Raw genomic sequence first — 14,356 nt, forward strand, 5'->3', positions numbered from 1 at the left:
TAGAGAGAAAATCTGATCGCCTGACTTGAGAGTTTAGACGAACCAATTGTATACTCGTTATTATATCTACGTTAAATCCGAATGGGGTATATTCACTTCTACGGAGTTTCTAGATTCTGAACCCAAATTGACAGTCTGATAAGTAGCCCTTAGGGAGTTGTGAATTTAGAAAGATGTGAATGATTTTGCACCCCTAAAGTTAGATCTCGAAAACGGAAAAGTTCTGGGCAGAATACGATAAACGATTATATACCGGTATATTTCAGTTCATCGTAACTCTAGTGTAACCGATACCTTGAGACGTGAATTGTATTTGCTTTGATAAATAAGTTTCTCGTTTCAGGTCAGGTGTGCTCAATTGCTATACTGCACTCCATCTGTTCTTGATCCGCGTTGAGTGTCATTGAGGGTATCTTCGACGAGTTGCACCTGAGACTCATTCGTTAAGGAAAGCTTGGGGAGTAGAATACATCGACGCGAGCTGGAATATTAGAGCTTCCGAGAACCGATCTATTTATCACATTCCGAAGTCCGGATGGTCCCTAGTATGGGAGCAAAGTGGATTTTCTCTACATTCGATCATCGAATATATGGGAGCTGATGAGATAAAGCACCATAATCAGCGACCGCCTTTAGTGAGAACCCCTTCCTTTAACGAATTTCTGTTAAGGAGTCGTACGATCCCAACCAACAACTGATGTTCGCTACGAACTCGTATCCTTCGTACATGTTAATGGCCGTATGACAATTGTATGAGCTTAGATGTGTTTATATTTTTGAGATCAGACTAAATTCATCCACTGCCGCGCTTCGGTTTCACATAGCTTCTTCGAATCCTCGGCAGTCTTCAATCTGTAAAATCCTACTCGGCGATAATAATTGCTTCCTGACTCTACAGCCTGCTGTATAATTAAGCCGGAGATTGGACTAGCCTTGAGACCGAGTTTGCAAAAGTTCAAAAGCCAGAGGTCTTCACTGCCGGTACCAGAGTTTTCCGTTATATCGGTATGTTCTAAATCATATTCATGGCCCATGACCGAAAACTTGACGCTCATGGGGTACGACTTCTTCCATATGAGTTTACCGGGGCCTTTTGAGAATGCATGAAGGCGAAGTATTGGGGGTTGAGAGTCGGTTGCAGGAATGTACTCGTGATTAGATTGGTGGGAAAGCTCTTGGTCTGTATGGAGCACTTCGGAGCTTTCCATGTGGAAAATGCCTTGGTAAAATGAGAGGTGTTGGTGAGAACACCATGACCAAGAGGGCCAGCTTGAGTCTAGGGATGAGTTTCCGAGAGGGACCCACATCAAGCTATACTACATGTTAGCCTTGAGGTGATAGATTGGATTAAATAGTTGGAAGTTGGCCTATAAAATCCGGGACCAAGATGAGAAACAACAAAATATGTGCCGTTTGATTGATATTTCAAGCACCGAATTGAAAAGGAAAGCTCAGTATAAATATCACCTACCATCTGGGGAGATCCTCAAGAAACGTGCCAAAGATATTTGTATGAAATCCCAGGCGTTTCTGAAACAAAGCAGAGCAAGCTGCAAAAGCAGCTGCTTTGTCTGAAGAGTATGATAAATTGCGTTGACAGTATTGGTCCACCAGATTGTAGTAAAGGCGTACAAGGGCCTCAAAACTCAGGTCTTTAGAGTCCAGTGCAGACGGATGTCCGAGCCGTCTAGCTTTTATGAACCCAGCTTCAACTCGTAAGCCTGCGAGATCATTTTCTGTGAGTTCTTGTTCAGGGTTTGTCTCCATAAAGAATCCCTTTGCACACTCGAAATACATCCTACCGCAGGTGAAGTGTAGGATACGGGGAGAGAGAACACGTTCTTGTAAAGTCCACGCCCTGGTATCCCAAATACTCCTTCGATGAATGTCCCACGTCCAATCAATGGGAAATTCGTTCTGTAATTCGTACAGATCTTGACTGAACAGAATGTAAGATCCAGGTTCGTTATTCGCCGTGTAAAAAGGCAATTTGACTGATGGCTGCAACGGTGGATAAGGGGGCAGGAAGCCAGATTTACTATTGATACCAGATGTGGCGCAGATACATAACGCCGCATTCCCGTAGACATCGCCCATACGTGCGATTTCTACTGATTTGTCGGGAATGGAGTCTTGAATAATACAAATGGAATCGATCCACAGATACTGAAACCCCAGATCACGAGTAGCAACAACAGCGTCCCTAAAAGTGGCGGGCAACTCTTTCAAGGGCATCCCTTCCATCCGAGTCGACAGAGTTGACGTTTGAGTCGTATATTGAGCTTCAAATGGGTGATCTTTGGATATTCCCCAACAGTGGCTTAGGGTCACATATTTATCGATAATACCATTACCCATGACAAGTTTAGGAGGCGAGCTTTTGACATCGATAACTCTTGTGGGAAGGATACTGGGCGTCATATCTCGACAAGTATCATGCTTTTCGCACATTTTTAACCAAATCTGTGCAATATCCATAGCTTCATGATTCCATATCCGTGACCCAGGACGAACCACGAAATAATTCGAAGCAGTGTTTCCACCGTCGCCTAGTTGAGTTAGCAATCTAGTCGCTCACAAGATTGGATCTTACCATATTCTGCGTACAGGACAAAACTCGCCTCGGATTTCCAAGCTCCATCCACTTCGAATATCAGGTTGTTGTAAGTTGGTAATTCCAACTGACATCCATAACTTGCAGAAATATTTACTTCTGAGGAAAATCAGCAGAGTGAGCAATTGTCATGCAAGCAAGATTATAGTTGTTATTTACCTCCGTTCTTTGATGAGCAGCTTTCGGCGAACTTGCGCAAGAAAACACCTCTCAATACCCCGCAAAAGTTGCAACCCTCATTGAACGAGGCCAAAAGACCTGGGAAGTCAGGAGTAGTATCTTTTCGACGGTATGGCACTTCAATCTGATGAACCCAATCTTCCTCGCCACGTCCGGGTAAGCCACGGTCAAGAGTGAATTTCTGGCACGCTCTGCAAGAAGTATTGACCAAAACCATCTTGGAATCGGATGCTGCTTTTAGAAATTTATACTCGTCGTCGAGATAGAGAATCAGAGATTTTGAAGAAGGGAAGCTGGGAAGCTGGGGTGGAATCATGTGGTAAGCTCGTTTGGACAGCCAATGGTGTCACACCCCTGCTATCTCCGCGAGTGGGTGTAGAGAGAATATGATATAAGTAGTACAGTGATACTTCTTCTTGAGAACGGTATATATTTCTGTGATCAAAATCCCGGCCAGCATGAAAACTTCAAACGATATCGAGAGAAATTCTATTCCGCACTTGCCAGCAAATATATGCCAAAACTATTAGAAAGTATGTCGTTATCAAAGGAATAAGTGTGCAAGCAGGATGCTACGAATTATGTCTGAAAAACGGTTTTTAGTATGAGGTGCCGATTACAACTTTCATAAATCAAATCCATACTATTATAATCCTGCCTCGCCCTGAATGGCTTTGCAACTCATCTGCATTACACCACTTGAATGCAACGCTACCGAAGTGACCATTACGACCGCTCAATGGGTAGGGTCCAAGGTACTCACTGGATTTGGTTTCGGCATCGGATTTCAGGTTCCACATACTGCTGTTCAAATAGTACTTCCTACTGAAGACGTCCTCATTGGAAACTCATTGCCAGTCTTTCTCAAGCCTTGGGTGGCGCGTTGACAATTAACATTGCTCAAAACATACTAACAAATACGCTTTCCCAAGAATTGAAAATGATTCCTGGCTTGGATAGCTCCGAAAAATAGCGCTAGGCGCGTGCTGATAGAGTACCTTAATGAAGTTCTTGATGCATATTCTTATGCATTATCTCAAACTCTTATTCTTCCTATCGCGGCTGCCGGTATGGCGTTTATATGTAGCTTTGGAATGGAATGGAGGAATTTGGAGAAAAAATAGAAACACAGATCAACCACGAGTCATCTATGTAGCTAGTAACTAAGCAGGCTTCTCTAATTGTTGTACCTAATTCTAATATCCAAGACAAAACTTATCTTTAGAAAGATTCAAAAGCTTTCAAAACCATTGTCGATGATCAACCCAAGTAGGACTCGAGCTACCAATCCCGATATCTATCCAAACGTTCCTTTAAGTATAAATCGTCTCGGTCAAAGCATTGAAACTCAACCCCTCCTTTGCGAAATCGACCCCATCCATAAACAATAGGGGCATCTCAACAAGCATACCCTTAACCCTGCTCAACTCTTCTTTAACTTCCTCCACACCCCCTGGAAATTCTTCCTTTACAACATGTCCATAAAGATATTTCGCAGGCTCTTTATCTTCTTCCTTAGTATCCTTATCACTAGGTGATACAAAATATTGTTCATAAAACTCATGATAATCATCCCAGTTCCTCACATTGTCCGCCGGAATAGCATGGAAAACCTTCGAATAAACTTCTGTGTTAGTTCTCGCACGACCATTCCACAGATTTGTGAATTCGGGAGAAAACACATCCTGGACAGCGATATCATAGTCAGAGCCCCAATCGTAATCATTGGGATCTTTGTTGATGGGCATATAATTTGCATCTGGTCTGGTCCAATCTTGTGGTGCGATCATGCCGAGGTGCTTTCGGAAGAGTTGTCTACGGAGAGAGGTGGCGTATTTGGCGGCTTGGAACTCGCGACCGTTCATGTATGAATCAACGGTTTCTGTGTCTTCGATTACGATTGCAATTTCTGAATCGTGGGTACCGAGTTGAGAGCGATCGTTGAGATTAGCTGAACCACAAATTACAACGCGATCATCGGCGATGAGAAGTTTGGTATGAATGTAAAGTTCCTCGCTGACAAAAGCATCGAGCTCGGCTTCGGGGGTACCATTCCAAGGAATAGATGTGATAGATGGACCATCTTCCAAATAGCATGCTGCTACTGTGTCGTGCTCTTGGGAACGAGGGGCGGCTCTCTGGTACTGTTCATACTCGTAATTCTCTTGGCCCCAACGAGCACCAGTTTCTTCACCGTAACCGCCATATCCAGCACCAACGATATCATCGTGCTCTTTTCTAGCACTTTCATAGCTGACACCACTTTCTTCCTCGGTTTGAGTCATCGTGCCGTTGTTGTTAAGTCTATCATAGTTTCTCAAATTGTAGAATCGGATGTAATCCTTTGGATCGGGTACTCCGGCTTTAGCAACAGTTTCCATAATTGAGTTACCACCACGACAGATTGAATTATATTGATACTCCATAATTGCACGAGTTCCCAAAGCATCATCCGCATGGAGATCGCCTGCGAAAGCTGGAACTGCTGGCATACAAACAATAACTTTGTATTGTTCACCATTTTGATAAGCACGAATGATTCTGTCTGCGATCGCCGCTCCGATTTTGTTTTCAACGGGATCTTGCTCATCGGAACAGGCGGTGATGAAGAACTGGTTTTCAATGTAGATGAAATGTTGACTTCGTTGAATAACTTCAATGTAGGCATTGGCAATCGAGTGCTGCGTAGATTAGTAACCTATGCGCGAATTCTGGAATGGAAGAATTACCTCAGTGGCTACACCATTGCTCCACTCAGTACAACTTCTTACGAGTTGAATAGAAACGCCATTTTGATCCTCTCCATACCCTGAATTTCCTCTTGAGCCACCCAAGAATGTACCTGCTCGACGGAATGTATTGGAAATTGCACCCTCGGTAGATGAACCAACATTTGTACCATCTTCGTTATAGTATCCATCAGGGATATTATTAGGAATCAAGGACAATGCTGTGTATCTTGTATCTTGAGTGTCGTATTTCTCTCGAAAAATGAAATTCCATCTTTGGACAAAATGAGCTCGAAGGTCCTCGACTATGAAGCGTTAGTCATTGAAAAACGGGAGTGCAATAGTGGTAGCGTCTCCGATTAACTTACCAACTGGTCCTGTTAAAGACATTGATAGATCCTACAACAGTCAGATTTCGTTGTCCGACAATTAGTTGGGGATTGACAAAATACATACCGACCATCCCATTCTAGAGTACTTAGTACGATCAAGCTTATTCTCTTGCCAATTTGCAACATCTTGAAAGTCATACACTCTTGCATTATTGAAATCTTGACCTGGGAAAACAATGTTGTCTAGGTCACTTGGGTGTGCATCAGAAATTGGATGCTGATTTACATCCCATCTACCAAAACACAAGTCCAGACCACCCATAAAAGCTACTTTACTATCAACTAGACAAAGCTTTTCGTGATGTGCCCAGTAAAGAACAACATCATTTCGGGCTCCATATAAAGCTTCAATGCCCTCTTTAGGAAGCTGCGCAAGATCAAAGTCTCTCAAACTGAAATTCTTCAAGTCTGTAATAAGTTCCGATTCGACGTGAATGCCACTTGGAACATGATCCGGATGTCGGAATACAGAAATGTTAGGATGAACCTCTAGAGCTTTCTTGGTGTGCTCAGAGCATACTGGACGTCGGGGTTAGTCCACGTGATATGTGGCCAGAAATGAGAATAGAACGTACATGTCAAGACTTCAGTAACCTCTTTGTAAATGATGATGTTCACTTTGACACCTCTCTCAGCAGCAGCCAAAAGCATGCGGTCGATTCTGTATTCCTCGTTTGCCGATGGGGGTCTCCTCAAATAAAGCTCAGGGGTAAGCCACCAATCCAGAATCCAGATACTTTCCTGTGCCTCTTCCAAGGCGACAGATACAGCCCACATATATGCACACCCGTCGATATGCCATTTAATGTCATGACCGGTTCTTGGAGGAGCGAAACTGCCAAATCTGTTCTCGTTTCCATTTACATGAAGTGCATGGCATGCCTCTCCGATATGAGTGTGGCTGTGTTTCTCGCCGTCTGTGATTCCTGCAACCTTGGACACCTCCGACTCGACTTCATGTACAAAGTCGCCGATGGCTGCTTTGGCATCATGGAAAAAATGAGACATATTGAGAGATATCTGGGAGTAAATGATGAGTTGAAAGATCTCCGCGGGAGAGCTTTGTTTATGTATCTAGATACGAGAGTATTCGTAGCTATAGTGGGGTGGTTTGGGGCGGGTGGAGTGATTTTGGTGGGGTAGCTCTGAGGCTGTAACTCATGGAATTGGTGAATGTTCACCGTTAATATCGGCGGCAATGCTGTGAATGAATTCAATCGTAATGTGTCTTCCTTGATGTCCATCAAATTGTGGAGTTATGTGTTATATCTCTGTTAAGAAAGCCGAGAGACTCAGTGGAGAGTATCTGTGTTTTGATCAAAACTCTTTCTGTTTCATATGTAAACTTTCGGCTGATGTGAGACGTTACGGTGTAGACCCTGCACCTGGGATATGTCCATAACTGTGCATTCATTGGCAAGGCATGATATAGGGCTCAAGAAGCCTTTTGGCTTTTCCGTCTGATTGGTTCGAGTGGAACATTACCCAGGGAAAGTATATTCTTAGCTACTGCATGACAGCTCAGCGGAAGAATCGTTGGATGAAATTTCCCAAGCTCCCCTTACAATTTATCAAGAGGCAGTCGATCTGACATTGATCAAACGGCTTTCACCTGGTAGAGATGACAAGTCTAGCAAAGTCCGGATGGATCCAGCCCCCATAGACATGCGTACGAGCAACGTCAATACTGCGTTCACACGAGGAACCGACATGCGCGGCGATGTTCTGGTGATGTACCAATACACCTGGATTTGTGTATGAAGAGTTCTCGTCTGGAGAACTGACGACTAGTAAAGTTCCGAATATAAAACCGTCATTACCAGGGTTTGGATTTTCTGAAAACCATATTTCAATCCTGGGGGTTCATTGGCCTTCAACGAAGACAAAGTAATATCAGTGTTATAATTGAATAAACTTTAGCATACACCTCATGCTTCAAACGTGCCCTGGATCTAGATCAATAACGGAGAAACACAAAATGCCGAAATCTGTGAAATGTAAGGTTAATTGAAGAGTTAGATGGAAGAAAAGGAAAGCCCAGGTTTAGTTCGCTTACAGGCACGTACCTGCCTGTGTCGGAGAATATGCTAGCGTGTTTTTTTGCAATCACATCTCAGAATTAACAATTGTCAAACTGAAGAACACTACATTAAAGCGAAGATCTGTTCGACAAATTCTCATCGGTACAATTGGAGGGGATGATCAAGTCTTCACTAAATCTGTAGACAACGATGTGTATCCCCAGGTTTTCTACTGGGTATCACGACACTGATTCATGGGGTGGCAATATATGCCATAGTACTCTGCTTCTTTAACACTCCAGCAGGAAGAAGAGCAATATGATTGGAGCAATTATTGGTATCCCTTCTTTGCGCTCCATGGCATCCAGCACATCATCATATCATAGCATCTGCCTTAAAGTCTCCATGACTTCTTAATCACATCGGAAGCTCTCTCAGCCATGGCATACACAGTCACTTGCAAATGTGCACTCTGTATCATTGGAAACGTACCCGCATCAACTGCTCTTAAGTTATTGACCCCATATACCTTGTAATTGGAGTCCACAACTCCTCCATACTGTCTCTTCATCATGGACGTAGTACCACTTGGATGAAATGTCGTTGCAATTGTTGAACGAACCCATGCCTCAAAATCCGCATCTGTTTGTACACTCGGGCCTGGTACTGTCTCAACCGGCGATAGTGGTGCGAATATTGGTGTGTTGATGATTTTACGAGCATACTTAGCCGCGGCGATTAATAGAAGAAGATCTGTCTGATGAGTAAGGAACCCTGGGTTCGCTGATGGGGAAGTGAAAGGATCGGCGGATGTGATCGCGACAGAACCACGGGAAAATGGATGTTGAAGACCAGTAGAAACTGGTCCTCCTCCAAAGATGAATTCCATTATTGGCATTTTGTTGGATGCGAGATCTCGAGTGAGGATCCTGTATTGAGCTTCATATCCTGCCAAGATAGTCGAGTCGATATCGGATGGTAAATATGATGCCGGTGTGATAGATGAGGCGGAGGATATAATCTGTGAAGTCGTATTGGTGAAAGAAGGGGTACCAATAAATGCATAGGCGCCTCCCCCTTCTGTGGAGTATGGACCTGTTTTGGCCTATTAGAAAGGTTTGGTAAGTTTGATAAATCTTACGGACCAGTTCTGTTATGCCTATACAATGCTAACATTTCAGCATTGAAAGTCGTGTTACTGGTCAAATTGTTCGCGGAAAGGTATATATGCACTATTGTTCCACTTAGTGGATGACTCTATTAACTTTTGTTATAGCAACCTACAAGTTGTGTTAGCTCTGAGCAATGGGTGATCTTGGAAATTTGCCCCAACTCCCGGCAAGTTTACCACAGTTTCGACGCCAAATTGTTTAAGCAAAGAAGAGCTGCCGATTCCAGAGAGTTGAAGCAGCTGAGGTGAATGAATAGCACCGGCTGCGAGAACTACCTCCTTCGCCGCAAGTACGGTTGATCTTGAAGAATTGGGGCCAGCTGCATACTGTGCTCATGGTCAGAGTGTTACCTAAAGAATGCGGTCGTCAAACATTTACCTCTACACCAATGATTGTAATCCCTTCATTAGTTGCTTTGGTGATTAATTTCGTCACCTGGTGTCCCGTTAAGAGGTGCAAATTGGTTCGATTACTTGCACTATCCCAATAAGCGGTTCTAGAATTTGAGCGGGTCTTGGTGTCTGGATCCAGTGATTGTGGATTCCACAGAGCGCCATACGTATCTCCATTCAAAGAGTCAAACACCTTGCGTATCCCGAGGTACTTCATGGACGCAATAAAGTACTCTACCAGCATGTCAGCAGAAGTAGCTTTACGAGGACAATTTACTCAACTGAATGATGGCCAATTGAATGTTGGATAACTTGAATGAACCTATAAATACGCTCAGCAAGTATTTCAATTCTCGGCACAGATTTCATTACGTGGCCTCTATATCCGTGTGCTGAGGGGTAAGTTTGAATGTCCCATTCTTTTGCAATTTCAGATGCAGGTGATGTGAAATTAGTCAACTGATGAAAGATGATTTAGCTCATGCATTATCCAATTTGTTTCACGTAGTGCACTTGCCTTCTTGAAATATGGAAATAGTTCATTCCAACCAACTGCTCCTACTTCTATCCAACGATCATAGTCTGCTTTCCCAGCAAGATCAAAAGTCATCTTATTCAAACAAGAACCACCGCCTACAATTTTACCGAGTGGTATGGCAATTGATCTGTTGTTCGCAGCTGGCTGACGAGCATAGGTTAGATTCCAATCATACTGTGTCCCTATCGCACCATTCCCAATTCCTGCGAAAAGTGGAATGTAGATGAAGTCTTCTCCCTGATCACTATACACTATCAGATGGTTACGTCAGACTGTATTCATACACTCACAGTTTGCCGGCCTCAATAATGAGAACAGTTGTCGCTAATGATGGTAAGCCTTTTATCCAAAGCATCAAAATGAGTAGATCTTAACCTGGATTTTCTGATAATCTGTTTCCTACGACAAGTCCACTTGTTCCACCACCCACAACAATAAAGTCATAACTAGACAACAGTGCGGTATCACGACCGACTATCTTCGCACCAAGAGAAGCGCCATGAGAAGCAATTGTGAGCGAAGATAATAATGAGAGAATTGAAAGCGACCGCATGATGAAGCAGTATAAAGGCGAAGACAGTACGAAGTTTGAACTTTCACCACTTGTACCAAGTAACAAGTGGGCAGGTAAGTGCCTCACTTAAATGCTCAAGGGCTGCAAGGGATCTTCACCCGAGAGTTACATTGCCAAGTCAGGTCTACGTACATGCCGTCCCTTGCTGCGACTTCATTCGGCCAACAGTAAGCTCAACATCTAATTCTTACTGGAAGGCCAGACTTTTCAAAGAGTTATTCGAGTTGCACACGTATTATCCGGCAAATAGCTGAGCCAAAAGTTCCCAGTATGGAGTGTAAAATCTATCCCGTTACACTCACGCTTACTATTCCCGCCACATGGCCGCACTCTGAAGAACTCATATCAGATAAACTAAGTATTCACTACCGAAAGGGTCTACCTAATGACCAATGAGTGGTATCATATGATTACCATCCATTATTGATGAATGCACCTCCGCTTTACAAATCCTGCAGCTTAACCAATATCTTTTTCCCTCCAATCTCATTTTTCGTCGAAAGATCAACACCAAAACTTACCCCTCCAAACCCAGTCGCGACTACTTCTCCTTCATTCGGCTCCAAGAGTCCTTTCCAAAGCAAGCTTTCAAGTTTTGGAATTAGTTTTTCGACAATGCTGTTTGTTGCATCGCCTAATGGCTCTCCAAAATTGCCCATTTGTCCAAGGTGGACGTGATAAACTTTGATGTCCTCTTGCTCGTCGATTTCGTCCCTATTTATTTAGTTGTAGTTTTGTTCCAGAGTGAAGAGAGGCTGGAAGATTTTACATACCAATCATTCGTAGTCGAGAATGTTTTTTGTGCTTTGGCTGTGGATTTGGTATTCAAAGCAGCTAAGCCTACCGCGGAACTAGCAGCCGATGCATCGAATATACCAGCGAACTCTCCCGAGGTAATTCTTTCGATCTCAGACAACTGTGTTTCGGTAGATTGTTTGTAATCAAATGTTGCATCTGCACCGACAGATGTGACAAGCTGTAGTGGAATAGGTTAGCTACTATACTCAATTTCTTCCTCTTTTTGCGAAACTAACCTCAGCATTAGATTGCGAGCATGAAGCAAGGACTTGGTATCCGCACAGTTTTGCAAGCTAGATATTTGTCAATGCCAACATTTGCAAATTGTATACCTGTACACTAACCTTAATTCCGTATTGTCCAACGTTCGACGTGCCTCCTAAAACGATAAACCATTCTGGTTGATTCTCGCGAGTGGCAGGATACATGATATCGTTTCCCTCATCCAGACATATTGCTGCTGTCTATCATTATCGTAGTCAGCATTGCTCATTCGCAAACACCATAACATGACAACTGAGAAGAAGGAAAGATTTGCTTACCAAAAGTCCCACTCCAATCGTTGCAGCTTCTTCGACCGAAACTCTTTCTGGTCTTTTAAACGCCAGTTTCTCATCCATTAAATGCTATTGTAAAAGTAAATAGTTAGCCATTCTCTCACCTCATTCCACAACTCTCCATTTCTCATTCCCACTCAACCTCATTTCTCAGAATATACCCTCATCCACCATTCAAATTCTCCGATCCGAATGGGAAAGAACCTCAAACATACAAACTCCTGAAAAGTACCATAACCCTCCTCCCCAACTCTCGTCGCACATCCAAAAATGCCATCGCCAACTCTGAATTTCTCTACGCCAGGACCTAGTTCAACAACCACTCCTGAGGCGTCACAGCCGAGTACTATTGGGTAGGAAGGGATAAGGGAACCGGTTTGTCGCATTATGTTGTCCCTTTATTTTTGGGTTAGTGGTGTGCTCGTGAGGAAAAGCGGTAGGATTGGTGATTTGCGAAGAGGAGAGATAGAGAGAGAGGATTGTGAGAGATGTAGAACTTACAAAGGATTAATCCCCGTAACCAGCGATTTCACCAAAACCTGATGTTTTCCCGGAACAGGTCTCTCGAGATCATTCGAGACTTCCCATGGGGAATTACGGGCTTTGATTACTACGCCTCTCATCTTTCGCAATGGTTCAATTAATATTTCTTCACAATGGAGAACATTCAAGACTTTACAGTTGCGATAAATAAAAGAATGAGTGATTTCAATTATGTCGAGAGCTTCAGCTACATTATTGAATTTTATGGTTCGATATTGCTTACCCCTCCTTTGTTACATTCCCGCTAAATTTACCCCTCATTTGAGCTCGCACAGACGAGGCTTGGGAATTTATTGGCGGGATGCTTTGGAGCCAATGGAGTGGGAGGGTTTTAGTCGGTGAGAATTGAATGTGGTACTTTGAGAGAATATTAATGTTGCTAGATTGGTTGTGGTTGGGGTTTGAGGGGTATGAACGGGTGTTTATACTTTGGAGAACTGGGACAGCCAATTGGATGGTTTGGATTTGTTTAACCTTGTGTATATATCAGTCGCTCAGAAGAAAATCAGTAGTAAATAAACATCCACTAAAATGTTTAACGAGCATGGCCTGTTATCTTTTCCTTATAAATCGCTTAGTTACGGACTAACAATGAGACTTTTTGGCTATTCATATTACGGTTAAGGATGTTCGTGAATGCTGGCGAGTAGAAGGTAAATTTGACGTACATCTGATGGATAGTTCATAAACTACTTTGAAGTTGATATAGAACTAAGAATAGAGAACGCAATCAATTGCAATGGCACAAATGGTTCGAAAATATGAATGCAAGACAACTGACAAGTTTTTGTGTGTGCAATATAAAAGCTGTGTAACTGAACCCATGAGATGGAACATAAAGATAGGAGTGAAGGTTATAGTGATAGAAAATCAGTTATTTGATGGAGAGCTAACGATAAATGGATAGTTGAGAGAATAGAGAGTGCAGGATCTAGTGGCTATATGGTTTGCGAGATGCTGAGCAAGACGATTTGATTTCGAACATTCTTCAAGTGTACGGCCCCTCGCTGCAAGTCACTAATATAGCAATGCGGTATCAGTTGTCTTTGTGAGTAAAGGAGTTGAAGGAAGTAAGTTCGTACATACTTTTTGGAATAGATCTGTCAACTCTTCTTTAGAAATTACAGAAAAACTGGTTGCGGATACAAAAAAAACTTTTGGACAGATATTAGCAATGAGTTCATATCTTCAGATTCACAATCGACGAGTAGTCATCTAATGCATGAAGGTCGTTGCAAGTATATATTCCGCGGTCGCTCAATGAAGACACAAAGTATAGCAGATTCGATGTTGCTACTTGGACAGAGACCAGCCTCTTCCAGGCCTGTTTACGAGACCATTGAGGGGTCCCTCATCTTGGAATGAATAGAATTGATCAAGGTAGAGTGTTAATTTATTGGCTTATTTATAGGCCATTGTAAACACTCATCTGATATATGAAATGATTATCAAACTACGTCAAAAAGGCTTCAACCGACAAAAATCCAAAGATAAGATCATATATATATTAGATGAACATATACGGTAGAGAGTTCATCTGATGTTTCAGCACTACAACAACCAGTGAACATAGCTTCGAATCTAGCTACATGGATTTAACGATGGAAACTTCTTCATCTATTTTCAATCATTTTAAAGGAAGAATAAACTCTCACTAATACTGAGTGAGATGAAACTAGAACGTATATTAGACGAAATGACTCAAGCACTAACTAAATACGCGACGTCTAACTTCCAAGAAATGAGCCGAAGCATTTGTGCCAAGCCGGATAGCAACCTCCAAGATTACAATTTACTTAAGTACTCGATGATTCCTCTCACTTGGCAAAGATCTTTGATTACACGC

At 42.8% G+C, this 14,356-nt stretch overlaps 4 protein-coding genes across 4 annotated transcripts; all 4 read right to left on the reverse strand.

The window, feature by feature from the left end:
- Window positions 1-782: 782 nt before the first annotated feature.
- On the reverse strand, window positions 783-3,011 carry EAF01_008195 (uncharacterized protein; the record flags this gene model as incomplete). The annotated part of the gene is made up of 4 exons (XM_038916451.1): window positions 783-1,311; window positions 1,472-2,549; window positions 2,594-2,713; window positions 2,774-3,011. The coding sequence occupies 4 exons, from the start codon at window positions 3,009-3,011 to the stop codon at window positions 783-785; spliced, it is 1,965 nt and encodes a 654-aa protein (XP_038767813.1).
- Window positions 3,012-3,941: 930 nt separating this feature from the next.
- Window positions 3,942-7,497, reverse strand: EAF01_008196 (uncharacterized protein). Its single transcript, XM_038916452.1, has 5 exons — window positions 6,491-7,497; window positions 5,980-6,434; window positions 5,892-5,922; window positions 5,524-5,828; window positions 3,942-5,475 (listed from the first exon to the last, which is right to left on the reverse strand). The coding sequence occupies exons 1-5, from the start codon at window positions 6,921-6,923 to the stop codon at window positions 4,108-4,110; spliced, it is 2,592 nt and encodes an 863-aa protein (XP_038767814.1). The 5' UTR covers window positions 6,924-7,497; the 3' UTR covers window positions 3,942-4,107.
- Window positions 7,498-8,330: 833 nt separating this feature from the next.
- On the reverse strand, window positions 8,331-10,591 carry EAF01_008197 (uncharacterized protein; the record flags this gene model as incomplete). Its single annotated transcript, XM_038916453.1, has 9 exons — window positions 8,331-9,031; window positions 9,082-9,168; window positions 9,221-9,434; window positions 9,487-9,734; window positions 9,783-9,822; window positions 9,873-9,959; window positions 10,018-10,282; window positions 10,329-10,362; window positions 10,414-10,591. 9 exons carry the CDS (start codon window positions 10,589-10,591, stop codon window positions 8,331-8,333), a joined length of 1,854 nt encoding a protein of 617 aa, XP_038767815.1.
- A 464-nt stretch (window positions 10,592-11,055) lies between these two features.
- On the reverse strand, window positions 11,056-12,590 carry EAF01_008198 (uncharacterized protein; the record flags this gene model as incomplete). Its single annotated transcript, XM_038916454.1, has 7 exons — window positions 11,056-11,326; window positions 11,386-11,588; window positions 11,647-11,703; window positions 11,755-11,874; window positions 11,953-12,036; window positions 12,183-12,363; window positions 12,469-12,590. 7 exons carry the CDS (start codon window positions 12,588-12,590, stop codon window positions 11,056-11,058), a joined length of 1,038 nt encoding a protein of 345 aa, XP_038767816.1.
- Window positions 12,591-14,356: the final 1,766 nt, after the last annotated feature.

The sequence above is a fragment of the Botrytis porri genome (genome assembly GCF_014898465.1).
Source record: "Botrytis porri strain MUCL 3234 chromosome Unknown BPOR_011, whole genome shotgun sequence".
NCBI lineage: Eukaryota > Fungi > Ascomycota > Leotiomycetes > Helotiales > Sclerotiniaceae > Botrytis > Botrytis porri.

Bases quoted from the DNA above. Each gene is read 5' to 3' on its own strand.
- EAF01_008196 (XM_038916452.1), bottom strand. From the start codon at position 6,923: ATGTCTCATTTTTTCCATGATGCCAAAGCAGCCATCGGCGACTTTGTA. The intron at 5,923-5,979 runs GTATGTATTTTG...TGACTGTTGTAG, and splicing joins ACTCTAGAATGGGATGGTCG to GATCTATCAATGTCTTTAAC. The intron at 5,476-5,523 runs GTAATTCTTCCA...TAATCTACGCAG, and splicing joins GCAATGGTGTAGCCACTGAG to CACTCGATTGCCAATGCCTA.